Source organism: Artemia sp. Qi Xiang Cuo, chromosome 8, assembly GCF_049724085.1.
Source record: "Artemia sp. Qi Xiang Cuo chromosome 8, ASM4972408v1, whole genome shotgun sequence".
In the NCBI taxonomy this organism is placed as follows: Eukaryota; Metazoa; Arthropoda; class Branchiopoda; order Anostraca; family Artemiidae; genus Artemia; species Artemia sp. Qi Xiang Cuo.
Genome location: NC_142801.1, coordinates 3,243,055 through 3,260,012, shown reverse-complemented (window position 1 = coordinate 3,260,012; position 16,958 = coordinate 3,243,055). Strand labels below are relative to the sequence as shown.

The 16,958-nt window shown below is 34.7% G+C and overlaps 1 protein-coding gene across 1 annotated transcript in view; it reads right to left on the bottom strand.

Annotated features, from left to right (window-relative positions):
• Positions 1-16,611, bottom strand: part of LOC148949074 (uncharacterized) — a 121,554-nt gene extending 104,943 nt beyond the window's left edge. The window contains exon 1 of the mRNA XM_089092814.1: positions 16,464-16,611. Coding sequence (XP_088948940.1) covers positions 16,464-16,564 — 101 coding nt within the window. The 5' untranslated portion in view covers positions 16,565-16,611. The remainder of the gene's footprint in view (positions 1-16,463) is intronic.
• Positions 16,612-16,958: the final 347 nt, after the last annotated feature.

The window sequence follows — 16,958 nt, the reverse complement described above, 5'->3', positions numbered from 1 at the left end:
AGAGACAAGTTTTCTCAACTGAAAGTAAGGAGCAACATTAAAACTTCAACCGAACAAAAATTACAACGTATATGAAGGGGATTGCCTACTCGTCATCACCTCACTCTTTACGCTAAAATTTTAGTTTTGTCCCAATTCTTTAAAACAGACTCATGAAACACAAGAGTTGTTTAAGTAGAACAATAAGAAGCTTTTTTAAAAGTACTAAAAAACTTTAGCGTGAAGAGAGAGGTGTTGGGGAGGGGGCGTTCCTCTTCAAATACGTAGTAATTTCTGTTCGTTTTAAGTTTTGATGTTGCTCCTTGCTTTCAGTTGAAAACACTTCCTTTTTTTTAATAGTGTTAAAAACCAAGGCTGAAATAAGTATGCAAAAAAGGGAAAAGGCTTGGACAGAAATACTAGGTATCTTGTTTCTCCTTGTCTCTTGTACAAGATTACTTGCTTACTGTATAAGCTCTCGGGAATGTTAAAAGGGGTGATTAGCCTATTCTACAATCAGCTTTGCCTAAAATTGAGAAAATAAGCGCTAAGTACTTCTGGCAAGCTTTGTATTATAAGCAAAGCTTGGCAAAGGCAAATAAGTTTTAAACTCAGCCCTACTTCAAATTCAGCAGGCGAAATGGATGTGGATGATTTTAATACCTGGCCACAGTTTGCCCCCCTCCCCCAAACTGAAATTTTGAGTCTTCAAAAATTTTATCAAACCTAAGATATTTTTTAGTATATCTGTCTTTTTGGTACTATATTGCTCATTTTTTGGTAAATATTGAGCAGTTCATATTATTGACTTATGAGTAAAGTAAACATACCACTCGACGCCTTTTCTTATGTTCTTTCCAAATATACTAATTGCTTTTGGCGTAAATTCACTTTACTCCCAACCCCTAGGTTATATATTTAATCATTAGGGGGGGGGGGGGCTTGTAAAATTTATTTCTGACGAAAAGAAATGTTAAATTTGGATTCAGGCTGCAATTCTGACTATAGAGGTAAGTTTGAACTTTACCCCCACCCCCATCCCAATATGAAAATGTATTCCCTTATTTGATATATTTGGGTAAAGTGAAGTGAATCTGCTCCAAAAGCCATTCTTATATCCAGACAGAGCATATGAAAGGCATTGATTGGTATGTTAACTTTATTTTACGGTCAAAAATATGAATTGTTCAAAATTTGTCTATTTTCATTGTCATTTTCAATTGACTCGAATATTTTTGGCCCTGGATTCATTTCTGAAAGTGTCATTCACCTAACTCAACTGCTTTCCAAGATAGCAATAAGTGTCTAAAGTCTAAATTACAATTTTAGCCTACCCCATATTTTACTAATTTACCCTTTTATATCATTTTGATAGTATGTGTCCCATCCAAGGAATTTGGACCACTGGCTGATAAAATAAGATGTTTATTTCAGAAAAATGGCTATCACAAGAAGATATGGGTCATTCACGCTTTAAAATGGTGCAAAGGCCTAAAGTCTTGGCAAAATTTTGTCAGTTTGAGATTAGACATTTAGTAGGTTTATTTTGGTTGTTGCTTCTAAATCGCCTTACTTCATTTTTCATACTCACGTTTCCATTTCCATGAAGAACAGTAGTTCCCAACAGCTTTCAACTTCCTTCTATAAAACTTGATTTGAATTTACCACGTTTTCACTGGTTATCTATGCTTTGATCTACTTCTTGGTAAATGGTTGACAAAACGAGAAAGACACCTGGCCTAGGGAACGGCCAAGACGTAGATAACAGAGATCATACCGGCTAGCTGTTCTATCTTTTGCATTTAAATAGTTTTATTTTAATTTTTTATTTCGCTTCATACGTTTTCTATCATCATTTCATAAAAGTATCCAAAAAAGAGTGCAAAGAGCAAATAATGTGCAAAAACAGTGCAAATCCGGTCCGTGGTGTGAAAGAGTGCAATGAAGAAAAAGAGTGCATTTCACACGAAAAGTGTGCAAGTTGGCGACCCTGCTTGAAAGTGGGATTGAACCACACCTTTCGTACAGCTTACTGTTTGAAATCCGGTCAGTTAGTCGGGTACCCAGAACAATCCGTAGGCTATTTCTCTGGAAACATCTAGCAAGTTTTCTACCGTTTTTTGGAACGCCCATGCTTCAGAACCATACTTGATCACTGTCATCACTATAGCTTCCAGTATTCCAATATTGACTGGCAGACTTATCTTCCTATCCTTCCAAATGGAACAATCGAACAGAATTTTAAAATTGATCCAGGAAAAATGCGTTTCAGTTTCCTCAAATTTCCTATATTCCTTTAGATCTTCGTGTTAATGAGTCCAATATGATGTTTGAACGAAAGGTTTTTCATTGAGAAGAATACCAAAAGATCCAAAATAGGGCAAATAGGATGGGCTGCGCCTCCACACATGGCTCTTGAAAATAAAAAACTTGACTTAGCAACATTAAGGGCAAGACAATTAGCGTCGAACCTACAGATGACTCACTTAAAAAGGTCCACTAGCTTGGGAGGAATTTAAGATTCCATTCCTACTGCCATACCAAGGGTAGTGTCATCAGCGAAAGCGTCGAGAGCGTCCTCATCCTGTTAAGGCAATTGACTTTTTTGAGCATTTTAGATAAAATTCACAATGACATAGGCGACAGCAAACTATAGTTTTCTGCTTCTTAACTGTCACTATAAGATCATTAACATAAATGAAGAACAGAAGCAGTCCAAGAACAGAGCCTTGAGGATCACCAAACTCGACTTCAAACGAAGAACCGTAAAGGGAACCTACAAGTATAGTTCTACCTGACAAATAAGAATCAAACCAAGCATAACCCTTCCCTCTTAAACCATGTTGTGATAACTTATAAAGCAGAATCCCATGAGTTGAAGAATCAAAAGCTTTATGGACATCCAGGAATATAGCAGCAGGAATAAAACCAGAGTCAAGCGCAGTGTGGATAAAAAATAAGAGTTGCTCTCTTTAAACAAGCAATAATTACGTAAGTATGAATGTATGTTTAAATTTTTTCTTGAAAATGGCTCCATATTTTTTTTTTTTTAAAATTGGCACACTGAGATTTTCTAGCCTGAAAAAAAAAGATCTAGATAGGTCAAGAGTTGGAGAAAATTCTTTTAGAGTCTTAATTTTTGAAAAAGAAATCATATAAGTGATGTCATATTTATAAGCAAATTTTAACAGCATAAATTACATCAGATTTTCCTCCAGGAGTGGTCATACCGTCTTCAGTATCTATGACGAATGCAAAATTACAAAAGATGATGAAATACTCCGAACAGCTAAGTAAAAAGACGTGGAACACGAAACAGCAAAAATCGTCTGTGAAGAATAAAGAGGAAGGAGGAATTAATTTCTAGAATCTATGAAACGTGCAAAATCACACTAGATGATGAATGACTCGGAATAGCTAAACAAAAAGGCATGACAAAAGAAACAACAGAAATCCCATTGAATTGCAAACAAAAAAGGAACTTAAAACTAAGGAATAAAAAAAGAATTGTTTTCTTTTATTCACAGCGCCAGTTACTTGAAAGTATCTGATATGCCGCTAGTCAACTACCTCGTTCCAAAACCTCGATGTTTTAAATGTCTGATGAACCTTCTTTTGAAGGAGTCAACAGAGGGATGTGCAGGAATAATATCTCCACGAAGATCATTACAGATAGAAGTGCAACGCCAGATGAAGCTGACCTTCAAGTATCAAGTACTCGGTTCTTGGCGTGGCCTTCTTTACATAATTGGACCGAGCAGTGTGCCTTCGTGTCTGCCTTGACAGCGAGACAAAAGGGGGAGGGGACAATGCAAGACAGCTCGTCTGAGAGAGGCAAATTCATGTCCCTTTTGAAAACGGCCATTGACGCTACATGAAACCTTTTATTTAGAGGCTGGAGCGAGTCATGTGTGGAGGCGCAGCCCACCCTATTTGCCCTATTTTGGATCTTTCGGAGTGGTGCCAACAGTGTTTTTGGAGCACCAGCACATAGCAAGCATCCATATTCAGCCATAGGTCTGATGCAGGACATGCAGAGTGGGATAATCAAGCTGGATGGAAGAAGGTCTTTGCAGCGGAAGAATAGCTACCAGCTTTCTTGCGCAGGAGGTTTTCACCCAATCAAGGTGGTTATTTCAAGAAAGATTGGTGGAGAAATGAATCCCCAGTAGACGAAGCTCGTTGACTCTCTTTGTAGTTTCATTTTTGAAAATTAAACTGTGTTGTTCACATGGCACCTTTGATCAACTTTTGACAGTTTTAGAGATATGTCATAAAAATATCTTTAGCAACCCAATGGGCATACTCCAAGATATTGCCTGTGAGGCCTCTTCCCTTGACATGACAGTTAACCCTTCTAAATCCACAATAGTCTCAGTAAGTTTCCTTTAAATCCCCTCCCCTTTTTCTTGCTCCTATTCCTCCTGAAACCTCTGTCACATCTCTTAAACTCCTTGGTGTTACAATTTCTTCCAATTTGAAATGGAATGCCCATATAAATAATATCCTACGACAAGCAAACTCCTCGCTTTCCCTCCTTAAACTTTTAAATAAATTCAGTTGCCCCCAATCACATTTACTACAAGTATACATTTCTTTTGTGCGTCCCATATTAGAGTATGCTTGTCCTGTTTTGCACCCTAGCCTCTCAAATGAAGCAACACAAACAATTGAACATGTCCAAAAGAGAGCTCTAAGAATTATTTTTAAAGAGGGCAAGATACCATATTTGCATTTGTTAAATATTTCAAACCTAGAGACCCTCGAGAGACGAAGAAATAATTTTTTCCTCCGTTTTGGTAAGTTGGCACTTTTGAACCCCCGTACTGCAAACCTTTTCCCTGAATACCATGTACCTGATAGAAATCGTCCTCCACAAACTGTGTCCCAGCCTATCCCCACCTTATCTCCCATTCTTTGTACTACCTTGCGGTATAAGAAATATTTTATCCCTTTTTTTTACTGATATAATAAATAGTGGTTAAATTGTACATAAATTTTGTCTTTTCTCTTATATAATAAAAGAAACAGCTCGTTTTTCTTTTTACCCTCTTTTTGTTTTTTTTTGGTTGCCTATCCCCTTTTTATGTTGTTTTTTTAACATTTGTTAATGTATATATTATTTATTTTTTCAGTTTTATCAGTTTTCAGCTTTTTAACTAGTTGCCATTTTGCAGTTTGTAATATAAGTGACAAAGGAATCATATAGCATTCCGATATTTAATTATTTATTTATTTTTATTTTTTTGCATTGGATGCCAATGTTTTAGTTGTTGTGCTTTTGTTATGATTTTCTTGCTTGTTTGTTTTTTTATGGACTTCGAAATTCGAATTTCGGCCCTTCAGGGCTTGTGATAGTAATTTCTTGAAATAAATATCTCTCTCTCTTATCAGGTAATGAGAAGCTCCTTTATTTTGACGCATTGAAGTTGATCATCCATGCAAGAGACCACTTTCCTATTTTAAAAAGATCAGTTTGTAAGGAAAAGGAGGCTTATGTTGGGTCTTCGCGTTTTGGGACGGCTGATTGTGTCGTGGTATTGTCGGTAAAATGATGTAGAGGGCTTGCCAGGTTGTTTCCCATGTCGTTTATGTTGACGAGGAAAACCGTAGGTCCCAAGACACTACCCTGGGGAACCCTTTCTTTCACTGAATATTCACAGGAAATAAACCCTTAATTATGCTATTATCAAATTAAGATATTTCAGAAATTACAATGGAATAAGGAGTGTCTGTAAAGAATAAAAAAGAAGGAGATATTGAGAATGACTCTGAAACAGCCAAAGAAAATGGCATAGAAAAAACAGCGAAAATCACATTGAATTACAAACGAAAATGTGACTTAAAACTAAGGAATAACACAATAATTATGATATTGTGTAATTACGATATTTCAGAAATTACAATCGAAGAAGGAATTGTTTTTTTGGCACATGTATAAGGAAGGAGGAATTTAATTCATATCAGAATCTGAAATTGCTGATTTGCCACCCTATGACCTAATACTAAAGAATAAAACAATGATTATGCCAATACGTACTTTAGATATTTTAGACAATATTCAGAGGAACATTCCTGGTTTATCTGAATTATCTAGCAATGTCATTAAAGCAAAAATATAACAACTGGGATAGCTAGGAAAGAAGTGTTTTGGTATTTACGATGTCATGCAAAATTACAGATGATTTTGAATGAATCAAAACTACAATTGAAATTGCTGATTCGACACCTCATGGCTTAAAATTAGAAAATAACAGGATAATTATGTTTACACATAATTAGAAAATCAAATATATACAAACCTGTTGCATGCTAAGAGAGCACACATACGTCATATTTGCCTCAGTAGTGGTTGTATTACATTTAGTGACTATGATCCAGGCAAAATTACAAAAAAAACATAGCTAAGTATAAATACGAAGCGTAATGAGTCTTTTTTTGCAAAAGGTGTTTTCATTGAATCAACATTGAAAATGAAGAACAAAGAAATATCTGGTTAAAAGAAAAATGCGGTTAGAAGATAAGCTGTAGGGAGACACAATTAGGATACTTGCGCCGGCCACAATTAAACAAGTCTAAAACAAAATTGAAGATCAAAGAATATCCTGTTCAAAGATAAGCAACAGCAAGAATTAAACAAGCCAAAAACAAAAGTAAAAAACACAGAAATATGCAGTTACAAGATATGCAACAGCGAGGAGAAATATGTGGTAAAAAGATATGCCACGGCGAGAACAGAAATATACAGTTAGAAGATAAGCGACAGCAAGAACTACAAGCGATAGCAAGAAAGCAAGTATCAAAACGTGTTAAAATGAAGTGATGAACAAAGAACTGTGCTGTTAGAGGAAAAGCGAGAGCAAAATTATGAACGCGTCAAAACTGAAAGCGAAGAAGAAAGAAATATTATGGTAGAGGAACAACACCATCATAATCTTCGACGCCAACAAAATATGGTGCAAAACCCATCAAAAACCTACAAAGATGCCATAAACTATGCAACTGTTAATTACAAATCATTGGGACCCTTAAACGTTATATGAATACCCTGTGGAACCATACATTTTCCCAAAGAAAGAGTAGAAAACAAAAGGTGACTCATTTGGAGGTGTCTGCTTACAACGAGAATCAATGTACACAAGCCTGCCGCATGTCGAGTGTCGGGGCCAAGCCTCAAAATCTGGTACATAGTCTTTTTCTTAAAACTGGCATACTGAAATTTCTGGCCACAAAAACGATCTAAAAAGGTTACAACTTTAAGGAAGAAATTGTATTTTTCCAGGGTGGTTGTATTGTACCTATAGTAATGCCATGAAATAAAGAAGAGGTTCACATTGTCTATGATTAGAGGACAAGCGAAAATAAAATCAATAGATACAAATCTGCCACGTAGCTGTACCAGGGCCAGGCCTCGAAATCGGCAACCTTTTTTTTTCTTTTTTTTATAACTTGCACATTGACATTTCTGACCAAAAACACGAACTAAATAGGTCCCGAACTAAATAAGAGAAATTAAAAAAAATTTCCCAGGGTGGTTGAATCCAACCTACGGTAACGTCTCAATATCAAGAATAGGTTGTGGTTTAAAGACAAGCAACAATGAGAATCAAAATATACAGGATTGCCGCATAGCTGTGCTGGTGCCCAGCTTCGAAATTGGCTATATATTTTATTTTTTTTTAAACACTAAGTGACTGAATTACAAAGTTGTTATTCTACAAAGGCGCTACTTCTAATTTAAGGTACATTTGCTTAAACCAAATACAAACAATATGACATGATTTAGCTTTCAATGGTTGGAAAAAGTATGTCCTTTGGACAACTAAAAAAACAAAACAAATTCAGCTTTTCAACTGAAAGCGAAGAAGAAAGAAATATTATGGTAGAGGAACAACACCATCATAATCTTCGACGCCAACAAAATATGGTGCAAAACCCATCAAAAACCTACAAAGATGCCATAAACTATGCAACTGTTAATTACAAATCATTGGGACCCTTAAACGTTATATGAAGTCCCTGTGGAACCATACATTTTCCCAAAGAAAGAGTAGAAAACAAAAGGTGACTCATTTGGAGGTGTCTGCTTACAACGAGAATCAATGTACACAAGCCTGCCGCATGTCGAGTGTCGGGGCCAAGCCTCAAAATCTGGTACATAGTCTTTTTCTTAAAACTGGCATACTGAAATTTCTGGCCACAAAAACGATCTAAAAAGGTTACAACTTTAAGGATGAAATTGTATTTTTCCAGGGTGGTTGTATTGTACCTATAGTAATGCCATGAAATAAAGAAGAGGTTCACATTGTCTATGATTAGAGGACAAGCGAAAATAAAATCAATAGATACAAATCTGCCACGTAGCTGGACCAGGGCCAGGCCTCGAAATCGGCAACCTTTTTTTTTCTTTTTTTTTATAACTTGCACATTGACATTTCTGACCAAAAACACGAACTAAATAGGTCCCGAACTAAATAAGAGAAATTAAAAATTTTTTCCCAGGGTGGTTGAATCCAACCTACGGTAACGTCTCAATATCAAGAATAGGTTGTGGTTTAAAGACAAGCAACAATGAGAATCAAAATATACAGGATTGCCGCATAGCTGTGCTGGTGCCCAGCTTCGAAATTGGCTATATATTTTATTTTTTTTTAAACACTAAGTGACTGAATTACAAAGTTGTTATTCTACAAAGGCGCTACTTCTAATTTAAGGTACATTTGCTTAAACCAAATACAAACAATATGACATGATTTAGCTTTCAATGGTTGGAAAAAGTATGTCCTTTGAACAACTAAAAAAACAAAACAAGTTCAGTTTTTCAACTGAAAGTAAGGAGCAACATTAAAACTTAAAACGAACAGAAATTATTACGTATATGAGGGGATTCGCCCCCTAGTCAATACGCTCTTTACGCTAAAGTTCAAATTTTGTTCGAATCACAAAGGCTGTTTAATTAGAATAAATAGCTCTTTTGAAAGTAGGGCTACTAAAAAAAAAATCAGCGTAAAGGGCGAGGTATTGACTAGGGGCAGAACCCCCTCACATACGTAATAATTTCTGTTTGTTTGAAGTTTTAATGTTGCTCCTTAGTTTCAGTTGAAAAAAATCGCTTTTTCTATCTAATGTCTGATCGTTTCTTAAATAATGTTGGAAAATCTCGTACCCCTTTTATATAAATTTCCTTTCCCCCAAGAAAACATCCTCCATGGAAATATCCTCCTCCGACCCTCCCCCCACCAAAAAAATCCCTCCTGAAAACGTCTGTATATTTCTCAATAATCAATTCTATATGTAGACAATGGGCAAAGTTCATAACTTGCAGCCCTTCCCCTGAGAACTGTGGGGGATTAAGTCACCCTCAAAGACATATTTATTAAATTTTTGACTATGTTAAACAAAATTGCTATCTTAAAATTTTTATTGGGTGATTTTGGGAAAAAAATGAGCATGGGAGGGGGCCAAGTTGCCCTCCAATTTTTTTTGATCACTTAAAAAGGGCACTAGAACTTCAATTTCCGTTCAAATGAGCCCTCTCACGATATCCTAGGACTACTGGAATGATACAGTCACCCCTGGGAGAAAAAAAAAAACATTTTTGCAGATAGGAGCTAGAAACATCTACAGTAGGCTTTTCTGGTACGCTGAATCTGATGGTTTGATTTTCATTAAGACTAAACCACTTTTGGGGGGGGGGGGGGTTCCCCCCTTTTTTCAAAAATAAGGCAAATTTTTTCAGGCTCGTAACTTTTTCGGGTTTTATACTAAATTTTATGAAACTTATAGATTTGAAATCAGCATAAAAATTTGATTCTTTTGATCTATCTATTGGTATCAAAATTCCGTTTTTTAGACTTTTGGTTACCAATGAGCTGGGTCGCTCCTTACTTACAGTTTGTTACCACAGCACTCGGCACGCAGGTTTCTATGTATAGATTCTCACTGTCTCTTGTCTTCTAAACGTAGATAATTTGAGCCTTTTAGTGATGTGATGACGTCCAAAATGGATCTTAAATTAGAATTGGTGTTTTTCTAAAATTGCATTTTTTTTATTGGACCTGTAACTTTCGCCTCGGGTTGCCTTTTGTCATTATGAAAGACATATCGCCAAACCTTTGTTTCTTTCAATTGTTCAGGTATGGTAGTGGGACAAAAACTTCTTTTTCTTCCAACAATTTATCTAGTCCAGGTTTTTGATTTTACAAGGTATGGAAGGCATTCATAACCACCTTTGTTTCTTTTGATTGTTCAGGTGGTGGGACAAAAACATCTTCTTTTGCCTTGGCTTGTCTTTTGTCATTATGAAATACATATCGCCGAACCTTTGTTTCATTTAATTGTTCAGGTGGTGGGACAAAAACTAAACGCAGACAATTTGAGCCTTTTCTTGATGTCATGACGTCTAAATGGACCTTAAATTAGAAATGGTGTCTTTGAATAATTATTTTTTTTTTTTATTGGACCTTTAACTTTTCCCTCGGCTTGTATTTTGTCATTATGAAAGAAATATCGCCAAACCTTTGTTTCTTTCAATTGTTCTGGTAGTGGGACAAAAACTTATTTTTCTTCTAACGATTTATCTAGTCCAAGTTTTTGATTTTACAAGGTATGGAAGGCATTCACGACCACCTTTGTTTCTTTTAATTGTTTAGGTGGTGGGACAAAAGCATCTGCTTTTGCCTTGGCTTGTTTTGCGTCATTATGAAAGACATATGGCCAAACCTTTGTTTCATTTAATTATTCAGGTGGTGGGATGAAAATTTCTTCTTTTGTCTTGGCTCGTCTTTTGTCATTATCAAAGAAATATCGCCAAACCTTTGCTTGTTTTAATTGTTCAGGTGATGAGACAAAAACTTCTTTTTCTTCCATTGATTTATCTAGTCCACATTTTGATTTTCAAAGGCATGGTAGGTATTGATGACCTTACCCATGTCAAAATCCAAAACTCAATCACCATAGGTATCATCATCAATTTGTTTGCTTTGTTACACCTTGGCTTATCTTTTGTCATTATAAAATACATATTGCTGAACCTTTGTTTTTTTTTAACAAAGGTAGGATAGGCATTGATGACCTTATCCATGTTAAATTCTCAAACCCTATCATCATTGCTATCATTTTCAATTATGATACATTTTGATTCTTGCTGTCCAGGGTGATTTTTATTTACTTTCTGCTCTTCATTTTTACTTTTGACTCCCTCACTTGTTTGTGTTTGTATGTCTTCTAACTGCGTGTGTCTTTGCTCTTCATTTTCATTTTTAACACGCTGTAATTGTCGTTTTCGCATATGTTCTAAGCGCCTGTGTCTTTGCTCTTCATTTTCATTTTTGACATGTTAGTTCAGGTGTTGGTTCCAAAGAACCATCATTTATAGTAATGGCAACTGCAAATTTTCGTTTTTCTGGCCCTTCCAACAGACATTATATTATATAATTAACTGATGCGTTGGATACTCAACAATCTTAATTATGCTATGCCTAACATCATATGAGAAAATGCTTATATGATTTCTTAAGAAATGCTTGTATTATGTAATAACATAGTGCGTGACATCATTTGCAAAAACCAAAATTAAGGCTCTTAACGATTTTTCTCAGACTTCTGAACTATCTAGATCGTTTTTTTTATGCGAGAATATCCCAAGATACCAATTTTCCCCAAAAAAACACACACATACACAATTATTAGTCACATATAAAGATGAAGATAATTTCGGAGACCACACTGCCTTTCCATGACAATAAAACAAAAGTTCAAAATAGTGATAAAATCTTTTTTAAGATACAGTGTATAGAAAATTCACACAAAATACCAGACATTTTGGTCACATATACAGTGACTGTCATCAGTAATAAAACTGAGTTTTACTGCTGATGACAGTCACTGTATATCTGACCAAAATATCTGGTATTTTTTGTGAATTTTCTATACACTGTCTATTAAAAAGGATTTTATCCCTATTTTGAACTTTTATTTTATCATATAAAGATAGTATATATAAATAAATATATTGAATAGAGAAGGGTGTTCACTGCTGTGTTTTCCTTAGGGCAACATTAACTGAAGATTTATAATCAGCAGGATAACAAATAAACTTGGGTGGTGAAATAGTAACAACCCAGTGATAAATAAATCACCATCATTGAAAGAGTTGGCTAAACTATTTGCTTAGTATTATTGAAGTAAATGATAGATCAAAGTAGAATCTTAACTCAAAGAATTAGGATTTTACATTCTTCCATTGTACATTGTTTTACCAGCTATAAGCTAATAATGAGGGATGTGTAAATATTTTTGTCATTTCTTTTCTTTCACTTGGTACAGCCTATGAGTTTGACTTAATGAATGGGAAAATTTGTCTGTAAGGAGCTTCAAAAGACCGTCCTTAAGAATAACTTAAGTTCTGGATTCATCCCCAAAATTTTCAATCACCTACCCTAGCTCCTTTGCAAGATGCCAAAACACCAATTATCTAGTTTTACCATTTAAGCTTAACGCAATTGAGAGCATGTGTATACATATAGGCCTAAAAAATATTTTATTGCATTCTTATTATGAATGCAAGTTCCCTCCCCCCTATACTTTGGAAGCTATGATAATGTATCCTAGATAATTCATCAAACTTAAAAATGATAGCTAGTGAGAAACTGGTTCATGTATTACCAGGAACATTTTTTGTCACAACATAAATTGAAGTAGGTTTAGAAGTATATTTTAAATTAAAGTTGATATGGCAAAAATTACAATAATGCTAATTTTGTTTAAAGTTTGACAGGGAAAGGTAAGTGTACAAAAGTAGACATGCACAACAGATGCTGGGCGCCAAGAGTCTGCTGGTGAGCATCCACCACCAGATGAGCTCACTAGCAGGACTTCCAACCTAATCAGTGGCGGATCCAGGGGGCGCCCCCTAGCATAGTCTAAAGTAGTGTAATTTACTTAATTAACTCAAGTTTGCATTAATTAAACTTGCTCATAATGCAAGTTTACTGGATCAACCTATTTTGCGCCCCCCCCCCCTAATTTTTCTTTATTTGATCAACCTATTCTGCGCCCCCCCCCTAAAAAATCCTGGATCCACCCTTGAACCTAATTCTGTTTGTCTGATGGTGTGTGTATTGTTTATTATGCACTGTGTAATGTTTTTTTTAATTAACCAAGTAGCTTCTTTGCTAAATAGTAACTTTTCTTTGTTACTACCTGAAGAAAAATGTCCTACTGAAGACTCAGGACAGGCCTGCTCTATATTTACGTTTTACTGTTTTGTTTTTGGTATCCATTATAAAATTATTTCTCAAAATAAGTTTTTCAACAGCTTAAAAAAAGCCAATGTTTAACCTTGCATTTTTTAAAAAAAATTTCAGGGAAGAGACCCTAGAATATTCCTCTCCCCCCCCCATTAAAATTCTAAAGTTAAGCTCATGGCAGTGTATTTATCTAACAGAGGCATGAGGAAAGTGAAGCAATTCACTTTCAGGAATGAGACAAGTAAGTATGCTACTTAGGCTATGATTTTCCTAAAGGAGTTTTCAGAATTTTTTAGGGTTTCTTAAAGAGTCCTATTATGTTAACAATTACCAGTTACTTCAAAATAATCACAAATACTTCATCATCTCATTCCCAAAACCACACTGCTTCACTTTCACCCCACCCCCCAACTGGTGGATACATATATATATCTAACTATACAGCCCTTATATCTTTTTTTAAAGACAAATGGTTGTAATGCCTGATTTGTCTATGAGACTATTATATGAGGCATATTTTATCATCAGGCATTATTGCCATCAATTTGGTATAAGTATTTACTATTGAACAAATAGTGAAAACTCAGGCTATATACAATTGGCTGTATATTTATCTATCAAAAGTTGAGCACTGTGTTCTTAGGAATGGCATTGGCTTAAGGAAATATTTATGATTGTTTCAAAATAGTTTCTAGATGTTTTAGATTTTTTTTTCAAATGTGCCCATGGTTCTAAGAATTAACTTAAATATAATTATATGCCTAATCCATAGTACATATGCAATAAGGCTGTTCTTTTGCTCATTATTATTATTATTTATTTTTAACCCACACTATACAGAGGTACAATATGTGGAGTATCACAAGGAAAAACACAAAAAATGCAACACAAGACAATATATAAATAAAAAATTACCAAATTACAGTGTAACACATTATAATTTAAAAGAAACGAGAGCAAAAAAAAAAATAACGTGAAAGGAGGGGGAAAAGAGGAGGAAAAAAAAAAAAAAAAAAAAAAAAAAAAAAAAACTGACAACTTGCAGAATCTAATAAGCAGCCATTAATATTATCATTATTGGATTTTTACTCATTATTGGATTTTTACTCACATTTTTAAATTAGGATCTAAAGACCAAATAGGTTTATGCGTACCATGTCTAACATTGCAGCAGCACTGCAACTGCCTTGGCATCTTTTAAACATTTAATTATTTGATTATAATAGCAATCCAGGTCCTTTTTGCAATTCCCTTGTATAGAGCTCTGAAGCAGATGATAGGGAACTCGTATAGCAGACAGCAGCCTTGTTAGTGTAAACGCATAAAGAGAAACATCAGCTTTCTTCCAATTACTTTTTTCAAACCATTTTGAAGACTGGGGTACTTTGCAGAAACTTGCAGGGTTTAAATTCAGCATAAGAGTAAGTGAGATAGGGAGATGGTCTAAGTCTTGTTCTTCAGCATGTACAAACACTATTGATGTAATAATACTAGGTGAGCAAATAATGTGATCAATATTGCTCTTACTGCCTGAATGGTGAATATAAGAATACAGATGATTTTTGGGTATAATATGATAAGATGGAAGGCAATCCAACAACAAATCACATCTCACTGATGAGTTATTTACATCTGTATTGAGGTCACCAATGATCATATAATCTAGAGAAATAGAAAGAATTTTTTCCACTAGAAACTTCAACGTGTTACAGGCTTTAGCAAATCTAGCCATCAATCTAGAGGAACGGTCATCATAAGGCAGATAAGACTTAATGAAAACTATAGTGCCCATACAAACAGCCAAAAAAAACTCATCCGAGTAAAAAATCACCAGCGAAACCAAATTAGGATTGTGCTTAAAAACACAAGCTAGTCCAACGGATGGCCGGCCTCTTGTGGCTCTGGCAGTAGTAAAAATTACATCATGATGAAGGCTACAACACAAAACGTTAATGCTAGAGTCTGTAAGAAGATGCTCCTGTGGTCTAAGAACAATGAAGAGTATATCATCAAAGTTCTCTTATCATTGTTCTACATGGCAGAAAAATGGTGTTCTTCAGACTTTTCACTAACATCAGGGAGATGTAAGATCTTAGAGCAAAGATGAGCAAAAGAATGGAAACCTGTCCAGAAAGATGTAAGATCTTAGAGCAAAATAATGGCCCTAATGAATCTTCTACTGGACAAAGTATTAAAGCAATGCCTATATACAATTCAGGGTATATATTAGCACATTAGGGGAGCAGGGGTTAGTAAAGTTAATTTCTGAGACAAATTAATGTTATATTTGGTTCAGGATAGAATTCTGACTCTAAAGATTCATCTATTTCTTAGCTAGGTCAGTAATCTGAACTCCTCTAAATTTATCAATTTTTCTACATATTATGAAGTAAGAATAATTTTCTTGAAATGTTTCCTTCTCAATTGACCTTGCTGTACACTAATATCAAAATTACATTTTCAAAAAATAAATTCAATGGAAAAAAGTTTGAAAACTCAAAATTAGGGCAAAACATGGTAAAATTCTAATTTGGCTACTTCTGGCTATCATGGAAAGGGTTTAAATTAGTAGAATGAAACTTTTATGGATGGTTCTACAGGCTAAAGTATGTCCCAGGAAGGCATTTTGAAGTATGTACCTCTACTCTTTCTCCCTCTTGAGGGTCTTAACCCTTAAAAATCTGTGTTAGGCCTATATAAAACTGAAACCTTGCAAAATAGATGTTCTGCTTAAATAATGTACAAAAAAATTCTTTTCATCTTCACAGATTTCCTCAATCCAATGTATAAGGCTTTTAAGGATATGCAAATACATTTTATAAATTAAAAAAAAAAAACATTGATAGCCTATAGCCTAGGCTAGCTTAATATTTTACTCAAATAACAGGAACTGCATTTTCAGAACTAAAGCCAGAGAAAAATGGTAAATATTCACCAAATAATATTAGTGAGTTACAACTAAAGTGAATATACCACTTGATGCCTTTTTTTATGCTCTTTACACATATACTAATCATTTTTGTCCGAAATGAATCCTAGCCCCCACCCCTATATATTCCAATTCAGGCAAATATTTGCATATTAGGGGGGTGGAAGGAAAGTTTAAACTTATCTCTCATTTACATCAGAAATAAAATTACCCCACCCCCCTGGGGAGGGTATTACACTCTTGGCATGTATAGCCTAGCCTACACATGGTTAATCTTTATTCAAAATAGAGCTGTCAGTGTTAACCTGTTGTTGCTTAAAAGATGTTCAACTTTTTCTTGATCATGGAATCCGTGTGACCAGAGTATTATAGACTTTTCAAGAGATTTACTTTTTCTTGTTTCCATTTTTCTGCATGTACACAATTTGAATTTTTAAATTTCATTAAAAAAGGGATTTAAGGCAATTCTGAAATTTTCCAAAGAACGAAACTTTATTATTATCATAAATAAACATCAATATTTTCAAAAATGATTAAACCTTGTTTACTATTGAAATTTAAACTTTTGTATCTACATGTAATCTTTGCTGTTTATGCCCTTTTTCACTGTTAAATCAAATTCTGAAAGTTTCAATTAAATACAAAAAAAAAATTCTTCAGTGAACTTTGGAGGGAATTAAATTAAAAAAAACTAATTTTTTCGGTACAATCCCATTTAATGGGCCTCTCGGCTCAATTGCTGTAGACTAGGCAATGCTAAAACCCGTTTTTCACGTTTTAACTGTTATAGAGCAGGCAAT